The 20,247-nt window shown below is 36.0% G+C and overlaps 1 protein-coding gene across 1 annotated transcript in view; it reads left to right on the plus strand.

Annotated features, from left to right (window-relative positions):
* The window catches only part of PTPRQ (protein tyrosine phosphatase receptor type Q), a 284,028-nt gene that overhangs the window by 124,956 nt on the left and 138,825 nt on the right, over positions 1-20,247 (plus strand). The window contains exons 25-32 of the mRNA XM_061419020.1: positions 515-675; positions 1,666-1,811; positions 6,001-6,166; positions 7,664-7,954; positions 8,224-8,499; positions 8,862-9,013; positions 13,155-13,296; positions 16,535-16,804. Coding sequence (XP_061275004.1) covers positions 515-675; positions 1,666-1,811; positions 6,001-6,166; positions 7,664-7,954; positions 8,224-8,499; positions 8,862-9,013; positions 13,155-13,296; positions 16,535-16,804 — 1,604 coding nt within the window. The remainder of the gene's footprint in view (positions 1-514; positions 676-1,665; positions 1,812-6,000; positions 6,167-7,663; positions 7,955-8,223; positions 8,500-8,861; positions 9,014-13,154; positions 13,297-16,534; positions 16,805-20,247) is intronic.

Below are 20,247 nucleotides of genomic sequence, written 5' to 3' on the forward strand. Positions count from 1 at the left end.
GGATGCTATAATTACTTTGAATATACAAAATTCCTAGAGATCTATTAAAATCAGTCTAAGCTGAATATACTTGAAAGCAAAAGAAGCTTATGTATTGAATTATTCTGAAATTCAGTTCTTTTCAGCATTTCAGGATAAGTACTCTTGCCTGGAAAATCCCGTGGGCGGAGGAACCTGGTAGGCTCCAGTCCATGGGGACACTAAGAGTTGGGCACGACTGAGCGAATTCACTTTCACTTTTCACTTTCATGCATTGAAGAAGGAAATGGCAACCCACTCCAGTGTTCTTGCCTGGAGAATCCCAGGGACAGAGGAGCCTAGTGGGCTGCATCTATGGGGTTGCACAGAGTCAGACATGACTGAAGCGACTTAGCTGCAGCAGCAGCATCTTTATTCTATCAGTCTGGATTAATAAATATGCATAAATATTGCTTATTTTTAATGTACTTGTGCTGAAAATGTATATATAATGTTTAAAGGTCCATTGTACAGATAATTTTTTTTTTCCTTTTAGGGACAGATCATCATTAAAAACTGTTAATGTAACTGAAACATCATTAGAGTTTTCAGATTTGGACCACAATGTTGAATATAATGCTTATGTAACAGCTAGTACCAGATTTGGTGATGGGGAAAAGAGAAGCAATATCATCAACTTCCGAACACCCGAGGGAGGTGAGTTCTTATGAATATAGCCCAAGTAAAAGAATATTCTATTCAGAAAAAACTCATTAAATATAAAGATGTCTTATTAAGCCTAATATCTGTCATAAGTTACACACAAAATTGCTTTGTGGTCCCTCTAGCTGTGTGAGGTTGGGAAAGTTAGTTATCTCTCTGTGCCTCAACTTCCCATTTGTATGGATACGGTGTATCACCTACCTTAGGGTCCTTTTGAGGAGTAAATGAATTTATATTTGTGAATGTGCTCAGCACAAAACCCAATACTTAGCATGTAGTGTGCTTTTTATTTTTTTATTAATTTCTTATTCACTTTATCTTCGGCCGTGCAGGGTCTTCACTGCTGTGCTGGGCTTTCTCTGGTTGCAGGGAGTGGAGGCTCCGCTCTGGTTGTGGTGCGTGGGCTGCTCATTGTTCTCAGTGTGGAGCTTGGATTCTAGGGCACAGGCTCCGCAGACGTGGTGCATGGTCTTAGTTACCCCGCAACGCGTGGAAGCTTCCTGGACCAGGGATTGAACCATGTCCTCTGCATTGGCAGGCAAATTCTTAACCACTGGACCACCAGGGAGGTCCTAGGGTTTTGTTTTTTTTTTTCATGAAGCAAAATAAAATGCATGAAGTCAGCTCTGTGCCTTTGTTCTCCATTATTCAGCTTCAAAATGCTGAGTTAAATTAGAATTTCATAGTATGCATTCTGCATTGGAAACTTGTCATATGTTTTTTTCAAATCCAAAGCACTGGCCTGATTTAGAACTGGGATACTGTTTTACAAATAAGAAATCCATTTGTCCTCTGCTTGGATATTCCTGTGGTAGAGTGTTAATGGGGATGGCCCAATGAGCCTTACAGATTTCATTTCTGACTTCTAATTAGATATTCTTAATTTTTAACAGTCATAACTTAGGCACAGGTAACATTTAGAACAGTTCAGACATTATTTGGAGACACAGGTACACTTTTGTGTTCAACTGTTTGTTTTTTTAGCACCAAGTGATCCTCCCAAAGATGTTCAGTATTCAAACCTCAGTTCTTCATCAATACTTCTTTTTTGGACACCTCCTTCAAAACCTAATGGGATTATACAATATTATTCTGTTTATTACAGAAATACTTCAGGTACTTTCATCCAGGTAAGACCTGAGTTTTCTCCTGTTTCTTTATTTACATCTCTCAGCTCTGTTGATAAAGACTTGGCATAGTAGAAAACGTCTCTTATCTTACGTTGACAATTATATATAGACATTTTATAAAACTCCTATTGATGTAGAAAAATGTGGTGGAGAAATAAATACATTTTAATCTGTCTGTCTATGCGTGCAGACATGCACTCAAACACACACATGTCTCTGGATCAGCTTCAAATGTGTTACCGACAATGAAGCTGACACATTTTAAGCATTCTGTATATAAATGTGGCTCTCAGTGCTATTTCTCCAGAGAATTGATGGTTTCACTTACCCTCAGTTGTTTTTCAGCTAAAAAAAATTTCCCTTTGTTTGAATATAATAGTTTTCATGCTTGGATGTGTTTGTGTATTTTTCTTCAAGTCTAAAATTTTTCCATTGTTAGTAGGAGGGGGTCATCCTCATCATCATCATTGTTATCACTTAGTATCAGATGTAATGAAAGTACCAAAATGTGCTTATTAAACTTGTGATATGCAAGGTTATAGGATTGCATAATTTTAGATGGATACGTTCTGAAATATGAACAACAATAGTTATTAAAATAGCTAAAGTGCCTTTCATTTAGAGAAATATTTTTAGTTCTTCAACTAGATTCCTTTACTTCTCCAAACTATTTCACAGAACTCTAACATTTGAAAAGAATAAAACGCTGGACAGTTGTGATTGAATCAGGAATTGGAGAGTTGGAATATAATTTGGAAAACACTGATATAGAAGAAATAATGGCCATTTAGAGAATATGTACCTTAATACTAGGAACTGTTGACTGAATGTTAATTATTACTCTGACCACTATTAAGTCATTGTATCCTTTTTAGTAGAAGAATAGAGAGGAGTCTTATTAATTCTAAGTTGCCTAATTCAATTTGTTATTAATAACCCAAGTTTAGCCACTAGAGTTAGTTCTTGTGAGCAGAAGCCTCTCTAAAGTATAACTTGCTTTAGTGCAGTTTAGGCTAGTGAAGAGTCAGAGCAGAATTCTGCACGCTGTCTTAGGCCTTACCCAGCAGTGAGTAAAAGACAGTCCAGAGGTTGATTGAATTTTAATATTCTGCTCCAGGCCCTGTAAGAGTGAGGTTGCATAAGAAAGGACAATCTGTTTATTTAACTCTGTACATCAAACAATTTTTGCTGCTTCTTTTTGTTCTGCTCTATTTGGGGAAGGAAAATGGAAATTTAAAGTGCATTTTTACCCAGTTTGTTTATAAATTTAATAATTTGTCATTATGTCATCAGGCTATTCAAATTGCAGATTTTTTTTCATGCATTTAACCAATATTCAGTATTCAAAATTCAGAGGTTCTGAACCTTTAGCAAAGGTTTTGTCTCCACTCCAGTTCACTTCACGCTCGTGTCTGATTCTGTTTTGGCTCTCTTTGTCCACATCTTAAGTAATCAAGGGCAAAAGTTTAACTATAATTTCAAGGTGATTTTATGAACTTTCTTATTCAAACCTGAGCATATAATATGATCCCATTTGCAGTTCATCTGTCTTAGAAAATGTAATCTTTTATTAAGTTATCTTAAGAATGCTTCTAAGTATGACAGCTGCAAGAAGGCACAGGCTAATGATGTTTAAACATTTCTCATATTCCTTGAAGTTCATCTGTGCTTTAATTTATTTCTAAAATTAGTTAAATATAGTATAAAAATCTTCACTACTTAATTTTCTATTTTGGATTGGTAGTAGAAGAAATCATCAAAATGAAAATTATATAGCAGGATAGATGTATGGCTATTTTCTCCCTTCTCTTTCTTCTTCCCATAGACCTTTGTAGTATCCCTTATGCATGACACATCATAGTACTTCCTATTCCTGGTGTCTGCTACTTGTCTTAGCTCCCTCATCCCATAGCAGATAATGTGAAGAAAAGGATTGTGTGTGACTCTTGTCTTTCCATCCCCTGATATCCTCTGCTACTATATCATAATGCTCAATAAACGTTTAATCAGAGAACATAAAAATAATTATAGCAGATCAACGTTATTTTCAGTAATTAGTTATGATTTGGAGCATGTAAGTTGATTGTGATCTGTCCTTCAGACTTTGTGGAGTTTAAGCTCCTTGCTACTACATGGCAATCCATCTTGTACCTCCTCCAGTTGTGGCCCATTGGGTTTCATATTAACTCTTATCCATTTTAACATTTACCCACTTTTGTCCCCTCAGTGTGCCTGACACAGTGTCTTTTATTAAAAAGTGTTAAATAAGTACTGATTTGATCAATCAAGTTTGAGAAGTTTTTACTAAATACCTTCTGACTGTATTTATATTCTCAAAGAATAAGCCTTAATTAGATAATTTGAACCACAAGACTTTTTTTTCCCCCTCAAAATAAATAGATGAATGGGATAATCATTTGGATAACTGATCTGGTTCTAAATGTGTTTACATGTCTGTGCATGTTTACTCACACTCAGCATGAATAAATTCTGGGTGATTCAGAGTAATTTGTTACTTAATTGTCATCAGGCTCATATGTAATCAGAGTAAATTTTATAGCAAAAAAAATAGAAAGGCTCCATTAGTATTTTAAGAGATAAATTATATAAGCCAGTTATGCCATCTGTAAAGTATATGTGTTGGAAGATATTAAAGTTCCCAGATCACATTTTTTGTGAGATTAATAATGTCTTATCTTGTCTATTCGGAGAAGGCAATGGTACCCCACTCCAGTACTCTTGCCCGGAAAATCCATGGACGGAGGAGCCTAGTAGGCTGCAGTCCATGGGGTCGCTAAGAGTCGGACACGACTGAGCGACTTCACTTTCACTTTTTACTTTCATGCATTGGAGAAGGAAATGGCAACCCACTCCAGTATTCTTGTCTGGAGAATCTCAGGGATAGAGGAGCCTAATGGGCTGCTGTCTATGGAGTCACACAGAGTCGGACACGACTGAAGCAACGTAGCAGCAGCAGCAGCATCTTGTCTATTACTTAATAAGTCACCACAAAATTGAAGTAGATTTCATGACACTCACTGCCCCACATACTGTCAAAGAACCACAAAATTTTGCAGAATTTAGTTTGTTGATACATCACAGAACCATGCTAACTATAAATTTTAGTCAAATTGATTATCCTATGTTATTAATTCAAATTAGCCTTTTACTATTTATTACTTTTCTTTTATCATGTGCCAGAGATGGTGTTGCTTTATTTGCCTCATATAGTCTAATCTTCAGAAGCCCTCTGTGAAGGCTTTTGAAGAGGTTCTTCCCATTTTACAGTTAGAGGATGAGAAGTTTTGTGATCAGATGATTTATCCAGGACTTCTGTCCAAATTGAATACAGGTCTTTGGACTCTAAGGACTTTGTGCAGATTGGAATGATTCAGATTTCTCTGTATAGAAATATATTATTATAAAATTATTCATACTTAATTCATATTTAATTACATGACTTTTTAAAAAGTCTATTTTTCTTTATTTAGAGTTGATTTTGACCATGTTTTGTATTTAAAATTTGGTGAAGGGGGCAATGATTACAATTCCTTGATTATCATAAAATGGCTTGGAACAAATATAACTAGGAGTCAGGCAAGAGAATTAAAAATTTTTTTTTTTTAGCTCATGTGAGAGTGTATCCAGTGCTTTCCTATTTCTCTACATGAGAGTAGAAAAAGAAAGGAAAGGAAAAAGAAAAGAAAAGGAAATGAAAAAGAAAAGAAAAAGAAATTGTAACCATTTGAACTCATAGAGGTGAAGACTTTCATAATTCCTACATTGTTGATAGGAAGGAAAAAAAGAAAATTTTTATAGTATCCCCAAACTTGCGTAAAAATATGTAGCCAAATTTTGAAAAATACTTGACTGTTTTGTAAGCGACTATACTGATCAGCACACTGTAGCATTTTCGGTTCACTACTGGACCTTCCCCACTGCCAGCTAAGCTTGGAGTTTTAACTCTTTGCTAATCTGTGTATCATTTTAATAAAACTGCTACCACTGATTCCTCTTTTAGTACAAATATATTTCCAGTTTAATTATTGCAATAAAAAAATTCTATGTTGATTTTCCTCAAAAATTAACATATTAAAACAATGAGGCAACCGATCTATGATACTTTGAAATGCTTATGTATACTAAAAATATATTCTGAACAATTAAAAACAATATGTTTATTTTTCAGAATTTTACACTCCATGAAGTAAATGACTTTGACAATATGACCGTATCTGCAATAATAGATAAACTGGCAATATTCAGCTACTATACATTTTGGGTAACAGCAAGTACTTCAGTTGGAAATGGGAATAAAAGCAGTGGCATAGTTCACGTATATACAGATCAAGACAGTATGTAAATGAAAAGCATTTGTTAATCTTTAATAGGATTAATTTAAAACTTTATAATTTTTCAGAATCTTTTTCTATTTGTATGTATTGGTGATAAAATCTATATTTTATTTAGGCACATTTAACTAGTCAGAGAAATTTGAAAATGCATTAATACAGCTGTAAACCTATTACAACAGTAACAACCTTTTCTATTCAAGGAAACTGCTACCATCCATTTATAAAAATTCTGTCACCTTTATTCAAAAGATAACACAGCCATAGGTTAATGAAATATACGGTTAATGAAAAATACTGATGTGAAAAATACTGTTGCATGTGTAGACAGATTTTCCAATACTTCATTTGCTCTAGAAATGCCATTGTTCCTCTCTCTAGCAACTTGTTTCCTTTTCAGTCTTTGAACTCACGAAGGACTTTATGCAGCATTTTGTTCCTATTGTGTTTATGACTAAATGACCCAAATACCTTTTTTTTTTTCTTTAACTCTGGCAGTTTCCTCTTATGTGGATGCTGCATCATCCTGTTTGTGTGGAGTATTCAGAAAACTATAATGACTGAAAGCTCTTGTGTTTTAGGTTTCCGTTTCGAGAATACAGTGATGCGTGGATCACTGCCTACTTCTTCTTGTGGTTGCTTCTATGGTCCATTTATTTTTAAAAGGCTAGTCTCTTATTGAGAAACAATATTGACCTAAATTGCTGCTGGAGTAAAATTGCATGTTTAGTATTTGAAGATTATAAATTGACAGACACTTAAAGTATGAAGAGTGAATGCTTTCCCCATTGTTGGGATAATCTTTCAAATTGTTTACTCACTGATGAGCAGTGTAGCTAGGATAGAATATGCAGAATTTATAAGTTTGGAGGAGTTTTAGCTAAAATGTTTAGAGCAGTATGTGGTCAACATCATTTCAGGCATTCTTTAAATGGAGATCTCTCCCAAGATTTTCACCAACCTATAATGTTTTATCAGTCAATATTATAGCACCATAAATAATAAACCCTGTGCACTATTCCTGGTAAGAGGTCCTAGGTGACTTCATATGTACAATAAGGATAATCTCCAGAAGAAAGAAATTAAAAATCTGAGTATACATGTATATATCCATACTTGCACACTCATAGTCTCATATACATAATTTCCATCACATACTCAAAATCTACACAGACTCATAATACCCATTTTGTAGGAAAGAAAAGCCAAGAGGGTATTGTATAAAACAATTCACACATATTAGAGATGAAGAGGTTCACCTTGAATTATTTGAACATAATTTTAATGTAATTTTTTAGATTTTAATTTTAATGTAATTTTAATGTAATTATTTAGAAGGTATTTTGTATTAGATGATGTTACCACGTGTGGATCTAAACACCGTAGAAGCTGGTGAGGTAGTAGTTGCCCTTTCAACAGTGAGCCTCTGGTTTGTGAATTTACTTCAGTTTTACCTAGGGTGACTGATGATTTTTATATTTTGCACGTTACCTATCATAGTACCTGAAGGAGTTGTGGGAAACCTGACTTACGAGTCCATTTCGTCAACTGCAGTAAATGTCAGCTGGGGCCCTCCTTCTCAACCCAATGGTCTAGTCTTCTACTATGTTTCTCTGAGCTCACAGCAGACTCCGCGCCACGTGAGACCACCTCTAGTTACGTATGAGAGAAGCATGTATTTTGATAATCTGGACAAATATACTGACTATATCTTAAAAGTCACTCCATCAACAGAAAAGGGATTCTCTGATGCATATACTGCCCAACTACACATCAGAACTGAAGAAGATGGTAGGCTGGAACCTTCTATTGCCTATTACGCAGATAGTTGGTGTTCTCTTATTTAGATTGCTTTCTGCTAGAAAATGTTATTCTTACCACTACATAGATTCTGTTTGTTCTTAAGTAATTAGCCTTTCAATAAACACAATAAGGTTTACAGTTTCTTAAAATTAAAATAATTACCTGTTGATAAAATTAAGTCCCATTATTAATGAAGCCTCTTCTTTTTGATACTAATTCACTTTTGTTTCATTTAATATTCTTTTTTTCTTTTATAGTCCCAGAAACTTCACCAATAATCAACACTTTTAAAAACCTTTCCTCTACCTCAGTTCTTTTATCATGGGATCCCCCAGTAAAACCAAATGGTGCAATAATAAGTTATGATTTAACTTTACAAGGACCAAGTGAGAATTATTCTTTCGTTACTTCTGATAACTATGTAATACTGGAAGAGCTTTCACCATTTACATTATATAGTTTTTTTGCTGCAGCAAGAACTATAAAAGGACTCGGTCCTTCCAGTGTTCTTTTCTTTTACACAGATGAGTCAGGTAAGCCAGAATCCGTGTTTCTTCCAATGATTTTACTGTTGCAGCACTTGCTCTTTTTAAGGAAAAGCATGGAAAATGAAAGGATATTTGATTGTCTATTTGTAACAGGCTGACAACTATTCATCTGCTTTGCTGAACATTTTAACATTGAGTTTCAGAACAAATTGTTCTGTTTAAAGCTACTTTGGAACTTCTGAGTTCCAAGTACAAAGCATCACGACTTATGCTCTTTATTTCTGCAATTAAAATATGACCCGTTTATAAATCTTTCTTAACTAGTGTCTTCCAGAAGCTAGAGTCACGATGATGTTTTTCTGCTAAAAATGTTATGAATGTAAGTTTTGTAATGTGTTTTCCTGCAGTGCCTTTAGCGCCTCCTCAAAATTTGACTTTAGTCAACTACACTTCAGACCTTGTATGGCTGAAATGGAGCCCAAGTCCTGTTCCAGGCGGTATTGTTAAAATATATAGTTTAAAAATTCATGAACATGAAACTGATACTATATTTTATAAGGTAGGTCGATTATAACACCGTATGTTTATTTCAAAAACTTAGACATTCTTGTAAAATATTTTGACATGCAGGGGGAAATGGACTGTTTTAAATAACACAAAACCCATCTTAAAAAAAAAAAATCTCTTTGGTTTCCCACAATTTAAGGATGCTTGAGGCAAACACAGCAAACATTTGTCAGGTATGGAAGTAAAGTGCTTTGTAGAGCATTTTAATAGAATTTAAAGTTTTTAGATATCTGTAAGTTAAGAAATCATTACACCATTTTGTTAATGCTGCAAAAGTATACAGTAAATTTTTTCAGACTGTTTATAACCTGTTATTGTCTTAAGTGTAATATATTTCTGCAGTCATCCCCCTAAGCTGCAAGGGTTACATTCCAGGACCACCAGTGCATGTCTGAGACCAAGGATAGTACTAAACCTATGTTCTATTTTTTCTTATACATCCATAGCTGTGATAAAGTTTACTTTATAAGTTAGGCACAGTAAGAGATTAACAACCATAACAACAAAATTTAAAAAATTAAAATAAACTGTAAAGAGTTAGATGAATGTTGTCTCTCTCTCTCAAAACATCTTCTTTTACAAATTTAACACCTTTTCCATCTTAAGGGAGCATTTATCATACACTATCGCCATAACTTTTGCAGTTTGAGATACAACAGCCAAACTTGTACAGTTTTTTCCCTTCTTCCCCAATTCATAGCATTTCACAGAAGCTTCGTTTTTACCCCAGATCTTGGCAGCCTCAGCATACGATTTTTTTTTCTCTCCTTATTAAGTTGAGAACTTTCATCTTTTCACTTAAAGGAAGCACTGATGGCTTCTCTTTGGCATCTCTGAATTGCCAGCATCACTACGCTTGTACTTTGGGACCATTATTAAGTAAAATAAAGGTGCATTGAATACAAGACTGTGCTACCCCACATTTGATCGGATAACCAAAAAGCCCGTGGACTAGCAGGCAGGCAATGCTGGACGCAGGGATAATTCACACCCAGGGCAAGATGAAGCAGGATGCCTGGAGACTGCATCACGCAACTTAGACCAGCTCACAATGTACAAGTTATGAATTTCTGTCTCTTGAATTTTCCATTTAGTATCTTGAATTGAGCTTGACTGCAGGTAACTGAAACTGTGGAAAATGAAACCATAACTAAGGGAAAACTACCAAGTGTTCAAAGAAGTACCAAGTGAATATTTTTAACCTTTTCAGAGATGTGTTTATCCTGGACTTCTAGTAACCTTCCCAGATATAGTATAATTTCACACTAATTGGTCTTTTAAGATATATCATTATTCTTTTTCCTTCAGTGCTAATTAGTTTCCATTCTAAACACCCTTTTACTCCTCCATTTTTAGGTTTCAGAATCAATGAAACATACCCAAAGAACTAATGTAACAAAGGATCTCAAATATACCTGTATGATTTATAGCACTTAATTGCCAAAATATACTGTAATAGACTAGCATTTATTTGAGAAAGTGTTCTTATTTTTTTCCCCAAAGGCAAATGAAGTACTGGAATGCTTTTCAGTTACATCATGGAGGATGCAAAAATTCTGCATAAACATTGTCCCCAGTATTATATGCATTATAATTTATTGTTGATGGTAAATTATTTTTATAGCATGTGTAGCTTACAAAGTGAGTAATGCTATGGCATAAGTAATAATGATTTTTATTATCTTTAAATAATATGGAATGTGGCCATTCCTAGGATAAACATGTATGAATATTGAAGCATGGATGTATTTGTGTGATCTTTCCCTCAGAGCAGAGATGTCTACCATCAACAGCATTAGCATAGTCATGAACTAAGGACTCTGGCATCAAATTATTGGTTGGAATAATTTGCAATAATTTCCAAATGGTTGCAACCCTGCCTTCAAGACTTACTATGCTCCCTTAGGGCAGTTCCTTAACTTCTTATGACTCAAGTTTCCTTAAGTGCAAAATGGGATTTGTAAATATTCAGCCATTAAAAAGTGAAGCTTGTAAGAGGAAAATCTATATCAAACATTTTTTTTTCAAGAAAAACATTTATTACTCTTATTTTTTGACTGTTTTATAGATTCTTTTGGATTTTCCCTTTTTTCCCCACTCTGTTGTCTTTCTCCATTTTATAGGACTATAAAATCCAATTAAGCCTTCGAGTTTTGTTTTTTTTTTCACAGTCACATTTTTTATTATTGTTATAAACCTCTGCCCCTGTGCTGGGCATTGGCAGTTCTGTGGAGTTTTCCTTTTTTCTTTTCTTTTCTCTTTTAATTTTTAAATTTTTAATCTATTATTATTTTATCTACATGTATTTCTTTGTTTAGTTTTCCTACTGTTCTTATCCCCTTGCAATTAATCTTTAACATATATCTTCATTATCTACCTAATGCTACCATTGAAATTTCACTATAAGTATTTTTATATTATTAACATGATATGCATACCATAAAGTATTAAATATATCCTTTTTGAGGTGGAAAGAGTAGTTTTCCTTTAAAATCTGCTACTGCTTTTAGTTACTCCTTTCTACGTCTACTTTGTCTTCTACGAATGCTCATCGCCCTACTATCTTTCCGATTCCGTCGTGTGTGCCCGATGCCGTCGTCTTTCCTCTCTCAGTGTCTGGAGCGTCTGCTTTCCTCTCACTGTGTGGCTTTCTTTCTGAGTGTGGTGTCCTGTTTTCCCTTCTGTTTTCAGCTCCCTCTGTGTCCCACACAGCACTTTCTTCTCTCTCTTACCTTCCCAGCGATACGTGCGTCTGTGGAGGCATAGTAACTCTTGGGCCGCTCAAAATGTTCCTCCCGTCCCAGTCAGGTCACTCACACGTACTGAAAGAGAAAGTTCTGCTAAAAATATGTTTGAAAATATTCCTTACTCATGTCTCCCTTTTACAGTTTATTTTGTCAGTCTGTCTACTATCCAATAAGCTACTCACACTTTTTTATTATAATATCTTGAATTCAGTAATTTCTCTGTGTACTCACTCACCCCTCCTAACCCAAGTCAAAATTTATCTGCTTGTATTTAACTTTTTTCTCCGTATACAGTTATTGGTAGATTTTTCTAATGAATATAACAGTTGCTGGATGACAGGGACCAGGTCTTATATATCTTTATAATCTCCTGGTTATCTAACCATGTGCGTTGTGAATAGTAATTAAGAAAGAATGAAAGAAAATTGTATAACACAGTGAATTCATAAAGGATATCAATAGCTTGTAAGAGATTAATTTAAAATATGATTCTAACTATGAGTGCCCTGAGAGTTAGTATTCTTGCTAAATTTCTGCCACTGAAATGTTTAATTTATAAGTCAAACTGGTTTATATTTTGGATCAGATATAATACAGTATTCTTAAAATTATACCACATAAGAGGTTGTCTTTTTTTCCCCATAGGATAACTATTAATCTTAAGTGCTCTTTCTGTTAGGACAGTCCTCTTTGAATGAAGTCCTTGTATTTGATGGTAAAATTTTCTGTGAGACACCATATCCTTTTTGGTATATCTGTGATAACTGTTTTGTTTGTTTTTTCATTTTCCTAAGAGATTGAATAAAATTAGAAATTTAGGAATTGTGTGGGAAAATCTCATAATTTCTGAAGCTTAGCTTCATAGGAGCAGAGGTTGTTTCATGCACTGCTGTGTTCCCAGGTCCTCGCATATAACAGCTGATGAATAATTTACAAAGAGAATGTTACTGAGAACTAAAAAATGAATTTTGATGAATTCAAGAAAAATAAAGTACCACTGACTGCTCATAAGTTGGATTCCAATTGAGGACTTTAATTTTAGCAAATTTAAAGGAAGTAATCATATGTAATTCTAAGTAAAAATCAGAGAGACAAAATAAAAACAAAATACTTCACCTTTAAAAACCAATGGCAATTATGATTTTCTTCAGTGTTGATGGGTGTCCAGTTCAACCTTGTGCCTGAGCATACCCTGGGACACACACAAAAACTGTTTAATTTTTGAATTTTTAATTAAAAATACCCATGCTTATTAAATCATAGGTTAAACACAGAAGACATAATTTTTATGTATTAAAAATATTTCTTCCAATTATAAATAAGTTTTTTGATGATGCACTGTGACTAAGAGGTTTTTTTTTTTTTTTTTTTTTTTCTGCTTTTCAGAATATTTCAGGTTTTCAAACTGAAGCCAAGCTTGTTGGACTGGAACCAGTCAGCACCTATTCCATCAGTATAACTGCCTTTACTAAAGTTGGAAATGGCAATCAATTTAGTAACGTAGTAAAATTCACAACCCAAGAATCAGGTTAGATGTGGGTTTTGAATCCTAAAATGTTTGATTTTGTATTTAACACTTTTCCCTTTGCTTTCTCAGTTTACGTGACTAAGTATCAATATTTAATTGTTCACTCAAAGAAGCTGAATTTTAGTGCTTTCAGGCTAGACTGGATCTTGTCGTCTGCAATCAAATAGATATATATTTATGCATGTTTTTTCATTTTGGACCAAGGAAGTTGAAATAAAAGACTAGTTTAGGAGCAAAGTACACTACTAGATATATATGAAAATTACCCAGTTCCTAGTACTACCTGAGATTGCTGGGGAGGAGGGAAAGAGAAAAGCTAAAAAAAGTTAATCACCTTTAACTGGTTGATTCATATTTTCATGAAAAAAATCTATGATTTTTTTTGTATATTGTACAAAATATTGTTACTATATATACAATAATGTATATTGTAACATTTGAAGAGTACTTTCGTGCATTGGAGAAGGAAATGGCAACCCACTCCAGTGTTCTTGCCTGGAGAATCCCAAGGATGGAGGAGCCTGGTGGGCTGCCGTCTATGGGGTCGCACAGAGTCGGACACGACTGAAGCGACTTAGCAGCAGCAGCAGCAGTCAGGATGTAAGCTTGTATTTCTCCCTAGTTTATCTGTGACATGTGGTGGGGTCTATGAAGACTATGAAATACCATTGGTCTAATTAAACAACTTACCTGTGTGTCGTGACATGCCATGGCTCAATTTTGTGTGTCAAATAGTTTTCATGTAGAACTGATTTAAAAATTTAATACTTTTCCTTCTCAACTGGAAGCACATGTTTTTTAAAGGCATCTCTTCCAAACTCTCTCTTTTTTTTCCTTAATTGATTAAGCACTTGATTCTGTGCTAGTCATTTCTTCCCTGTACGTCTGGATGCATTTAGTGAATCCCTAAATTAAAATCAGTAGACCACTGACTGATAATCATTTCACATTAATTTGTGAATACCTGATACTTTGTTTTCATGGCATGCCCCTAAGATATGCTTAGTAAATAGTATTTATAGTGGATAAAAGTGCACCCTCTGAAATCAGTGTCTGGATTTGAATCCAAGCTCTGCGACTTACTAGTAAAACCTTGGCAAAGGCACATGACTCCTCTGAGCCTCTATATCTTTAACCAAAAAGAAACATATTTTATCAGTAGCCATCCATAGCTGTTATGAAAAAATATTTGAAGAGATCTATATAAAGCACTTTTAATTAGAGTATTGGACACACAAGTACTCAAAAATATTACTGATGCCCTGTTCCCATAATTCAGATGAAGAAGCCGTGATTCAGGCAGTGAGATGAAAAGGGCTGAGAAAATTAGTGGAAAAACTGAACTGAAACCTCAGCCTCTGACCTCTAGTGACAAGTGGACATGACTGCAGGAAATGTGTATCATAAATTAGTGATACTATGGAAAAATGCTGAACCCATAAAGAAAAAAGAAACATTTAAACCATTTACATGCATATTACACTGATAAAGATTAAGGCTAATCTTGTAGACAGTGTTCTAAAAACCTATAAATATATTTTACCAGTGAAATAAAATAATTCCATAAAACCCTATGCCCTGATTAGTTAAATAAAATTTTCGACTTAAAGTGTTATAATATCTGCTGGTTAATTAATTGTTTTTAGGTTTATAGAGTCAGTAAAATGGATGTTCACAAAATCTAGGTTTATAACCTACACTTAAGCACATTATCAACTATCTGTTGTTCATTTATTTTTGAAAATAATGGTATATGTTTTTGAAAATAAGAAAGCAAATAATTAAACATAGGTAACTGCCAGAACCTTGGATCATCAGAGGAATCATCTTTTCTTTAAATGCCACACACCCTCCCTAAGTTATTCTCCTTTAGTTCTGATGCCTTTGTGTTACAGAGGATGAAGGATTTGTAAAGATAGAAATTTAGGCCAGAGGAGAGAACTGTAGACAAGTTAAATATGACTTGAATGTTCTTTAAATAACTCTGCTTCCCCATAATGACAGGATTTTTCTTTTTACTGCTTGTTTATAATCCACAAACTGACAATATGCAAATTTTCTTTACAGCATCCTCTTTTTATTGTAACAAGATAAGCTATGCCAGCATGAGGGGACATTTAGATAATCAGATATTTCCCTAGAAGTACCTACTCTTAGGGTCACTTTGGTGGGCCTGGGGTAGTTCTCTTTAACTAGATCTGCCAAATATAGTGCCTACTTCCAAGTAAATTCAGGGAAGTTCTAGAAAAAACTGGGACTGAATTAAAAACTGGGGCTGGTTTCCATCTTCAGTCTTTTTTTTTTTGTAAGTACTGAGGGATCAGGTCTTCACGATTTTTACAAAAAAGTCATCTGAATATATAAGCAAAGTCCCACATTTAGTTACATGTTTCCTAGTGCTGTTAGGCCACATGGGTGAGGCGCCTGCATCTGTATCTGTGTGTGCGTGCTTAGTCGTTCAGTCATGTCCGGCTCTTTGAGACCCTATGGACTATTGCCCACCAGGCCCCGCTGTCTGTGGGATTTTCCCATGGCAAGAATACTGGAGTGGGTTGCCATTTCTTTCTCTAGGGGATCTTCTTGACCCAAGGATGGAATTCACGTCTCCTGCCTTGCAGGCAGATTCTTTACCCATTTAAGCCACCTCAGGTGTTTTGCATTAGAAAGTTCCATCATAAAGTATGGCTAAGACTGCTCCTTCCCATTAAAAGATGAATAGGGCAGGCTTCAACCACTGCCTGAACTTGAAGCTGGCTACCCAGTTGCTTCTGAGTATTTGAGGTTGTGTTGATGTTGCACCTAGGAGAATATTCAGTGGTGGATTCAGTATTGTAAGGATTGACATGGTTACATAGAAAATGGCCCATTTGATTCAGTCCATGTTAAGAAGTTTCTGAGCACATGTTGAAGGGCCCAGATGGTAAAGAATGTGCCTGCAAAGTGGGAGACCTGGGTCGATCCCTGGGTGGGGAAGATCCCCTGGAGAAAGGAATGGCTATCCACTCCAGTATTCTTGCCTGGAGAATTCCATGGACAGAGGAGCCTGGTGGGCCACAGTCCATAGGGTTGCAAAGAGTTGGACATGACTGAGTGGCTAACACACTTGAAAGGTTGATATGTTACATTTTTATTCTGTGTCTACTCCTAAACATGATTTTGTCTAGCAATCACATAATTAAATCACTTATCTGTTACATGTGTATAAATTTTAACTTTGGGCATTTGCTTATCTCTTAAGTTCCAGATGTTGTACAGAACATACAGTGTATGGCAACTAGCTGGCAGTCAGCTTCAGTGAAGTGGGATCCACCCAAAAAAGCAAACGGAATAATTACACATTATACGATAACGGTTGAAAGGAATGCTACAAACATCTCTCCCCAAGATCACACGTATACCTTCATGAAACTTCTTGCCAATACCTCTTATGTCTTTGAAATAAGAGCTTCAACCTCCGCTGGTGAAGGTAATGAAATGACCTGCAACGTCAGCACGCTACCTGAGACAGGTAACTAATGTGTAACAGGTAACTGACCTTAAGCCAGTGATTTACCTGCAAAAGGGAACTAGCCTGAAACACATAACTGTTCCTGGACTGTGTCTTATGTTTGTCAATAACATTTGTCATCTTTAGAGCATATTTGCCCAAAACTATATAAGAAATATTAAAAAATAGAACACATACTTTTTTTTATTTTATTTTTAAACTTTACAATATTGTATTGGTTTTGCCAAATATCAAAATGAATCTGCCACAGGTATACATGTGTTCCCCATCCTGAACCCTCCTCCCTCCTTCCTCCCCATACCATCCCTCTGGGTCGTCCCAGTGCACCAGCCCCAAGCATCCAGTATCGTGCATCAAACCTGGACTGGCGACTCGTTTCATATATGATATTATACATATTTCAATGCCATTCTCCCAAATCATCCCACCTTCTTCCTCTCCCACAGAGTCCAAAAGACTGTTCTGTACATCAGTGTCTCTTTTGCTGTCTCGTACACGGGGTTATTGTTACCATCTTTCTAAATTGCATATATATGCGTTAGTATACTGTATTGGTGTTTTTCTTTCTGGCTTACTTCACTCTGTATAATAGGCTCCAGTTTCATCCACCTCATTAGAACTGATTCAAATGTATTCTTTTTAATGGCTGAGTAATACTCCATTGTGTATATGTACCACAGCTTTCTTATCCATTCATCTGCTGATGGACATCTAGGTTGCTTCCACATCCTGGCTATTATAAACAGTGCTGCGATGAACATTTGGGTACATGTGTCTCTTTCAATTCTGGTTTCCTCAGTGTGTATGCCCAGCAGTGGGATTGCTGGATCATAAGGCAGTTCTATCCCACATGTTACGTAAGGACCAGCTTGTGGTACACTGAACCACCTCCACAGCAATGGGAGACTGAAAGGAGGGAAAAAGAGAAAATCTTTTGTGTTTTACAAGTATGTATTTCTTATTATATAAACACCAAACACTGAATTATGTCTTATCATAATTTAAAATAGGGGATAAATATATAATATCTTTTTAAAGTTGGTTTTTGTGGCATTGTTAATGCTTCCCTGAATTCCATAGTTGCAGTGTCAGCTCATTTTTTTCTATTTCCTTCTCTTTATAATGGTCTTCATCTTTATATTGTTGGGATAAGGATATCCAGGTCACTAAGCTCTAGTTTTCAAAGAAGAAAACTCTCACCCTCCCTAACAGTGATCCGTCCTATATCATAATCTCTTTCATCTTCTACCATCTCTAATGATTATACTTCTTCGTATCAATGAAAACCTGATTCCTTCCTGGTAATACCACTTCCCTGGAGGTCCTCTCTAGTGGGGACTGTGGGGTTGACATAATTGTTTACCTCTGGCACGTCTAGATCCTTATCTTGGAAACGTCTTTTAGCCCTTTCCTCCTTTTGAAATCAGCATCACCCAGTTTTCTCAACTTTTCTGTCTTCGAGGCTGTACACCACAGAGCTTCAGGACACAGTGTGACTTCTCTCTGATTTCAGCATCCAAGTCAGCATCCTTTAAGGCAACATTTCTTGAGACTTCAGGGTTTTCCTGTTCGTCTGGAATGGATGCATCTCAAAATATGTCATCGTGACTCATCTTCCAGGAGATTCCCTACTCTGAATGGACCTCACTGTTTGTTTTCACTAGATGCTGACTGATGAACAGTGCTGGAGAAAAATGTAAATGGTTCTACCTTGTTGAGCTATTTTCTAACTCTCCCAACTGCCCTACAATCTGCTATACAGTGTACATCCCTGGTTTACACTTCATCAATTTTCCACAGGAAAATTCTGCTCTTACTCAGAACATAATCTACCCCCAGTATCATCCATCTTTGATGTTCTTATCCATTTTACTAATAGCATCAAAGATATTGATTTGCTTTCCTTCAAAATTTACCCATATCTTTATTTATATCTCAAAATATCCTCCCTTGGGGATGTCACCCACCGCCTTTCTGTTTGCAGGAATCTCACTGCTCATTTTTATTTCAAACTCATGTTGCCTCTAAAACATAGCTCCATCAATTTGATCTACTTTCTCATACACTTTATTTTCTTTCTCACTCTTTTGTGTGCATACACACACACAAACAACCCCACCAACTGTTAGAAAATTTCAACTGAGGCCCTGGTTGGTATATCAGCCCTAACTATATTCAAAGTGGAATTCATGAAATGTGGATTCTCCTTTTCTTCCTCACTTTTCTGTACCTGTTCTTTATAATCAGTTGGGGACAAAGCCTTATATTTTTAATGTGATTCTTCCTCCCACCTCTCCTACATATAATCAGGGCTTATCAATTCAATCTCTGCCGTTTGCCACTTCTTCAACTTGACTGTCCCCATTTAATTTCAGACTTGCTGCTTCCTATAATAATACCCTAAAGTGGCCTTATCACCCATACTTATCCAGCCTGCCCATCAGTACCATCTTTCCACCCACTTACTTTGATTGAATTGGCTCTAATATTCAATCTAGAACCTTTATGTGTTGGCTGTTGAATTTTATTTCCTGAAGGATAAGAATTAAATGTACAGATTTTAAGTATCTGAAGCACAGAGGTGATAATGAAAGTTGATGTGTGTAAGAGATGGTCAGAATGCTCCAGAAGTTTTACTTACTCTTCTATACAAGTCTTTAATGATATGCTAAGTATTAAAACGCAGAGAAGGCAATGGCACCCCACTCCAGTACTCTTGCCTGGAAAATCCCATGGACGGAGGAGCCTGGTGGGCTGCAGTCCATGGGTTCGAGAAGAGTCGGACACGACTGAGCAACTTCACTTTCACTTTTCACTTTCATGCATTGGAGAAGGAAATGGCAACCCACTCCAGTGTTCTTGCCTGAAGAACCCCAGGGAGGGAAGAGCCTGGTGGGCTGCCGTCTATGGGGTTGCACAGACTTGGACACAACTGAAGCGATTCAGCAGCAGCAGCAGCAGCATTAAAACTACAGATTCCTGGACATCACCCTAGACTTGGCTGAATCTCCCAAGAGATGAAGCCTAACAATCTATACTCTGAAGCATCTCTCTGATGACTTTGTAAATTTGGGGAATGACTGGACTAGAAGACCTAGGGATTTTGATGGCAGGTGATATGTAGCAGAGAGGACAGGCAAACAGTGTCAGAGAGATCCAGAAAGGGGTGGCAGGTGTTTCCTCAGTGGGTGGGCAGCAGATCATCACCATGTAGAGTCTGAGAGAGGGATATATGTTCACATCCAGGCAGGTGGTCTCCACCGGGGTGGTCTAGTACCAGGTACAATGGTCCTGATCACTGGGCGGGAGCTGGGTCTGAGAAAAAGGGCAACAAAAGACAGGACAGAAATTCTGAGACAAATGAGAGCTTTGAGACTCAGAAAACAAGACAGAGGACTCATTATTATTATTGATCCCAGTGGTACTCCAGGTGGCTGCGCAGG

Source organism: Bos javanicus, chromosome 5 (assembly GCF_032452875.1).
Source record: "Bos javanicus breed banteng chromosome 5, ARS-OSU_banteng_1.0, whole genome shotgun sequence".
Taxonomy (NCBI): domain Eukaryota; kingdom Metazoa; phylum Chordata; class Mammalia; order Artiodactyla; family Bovidae; genus Bos; species Bos javanicus.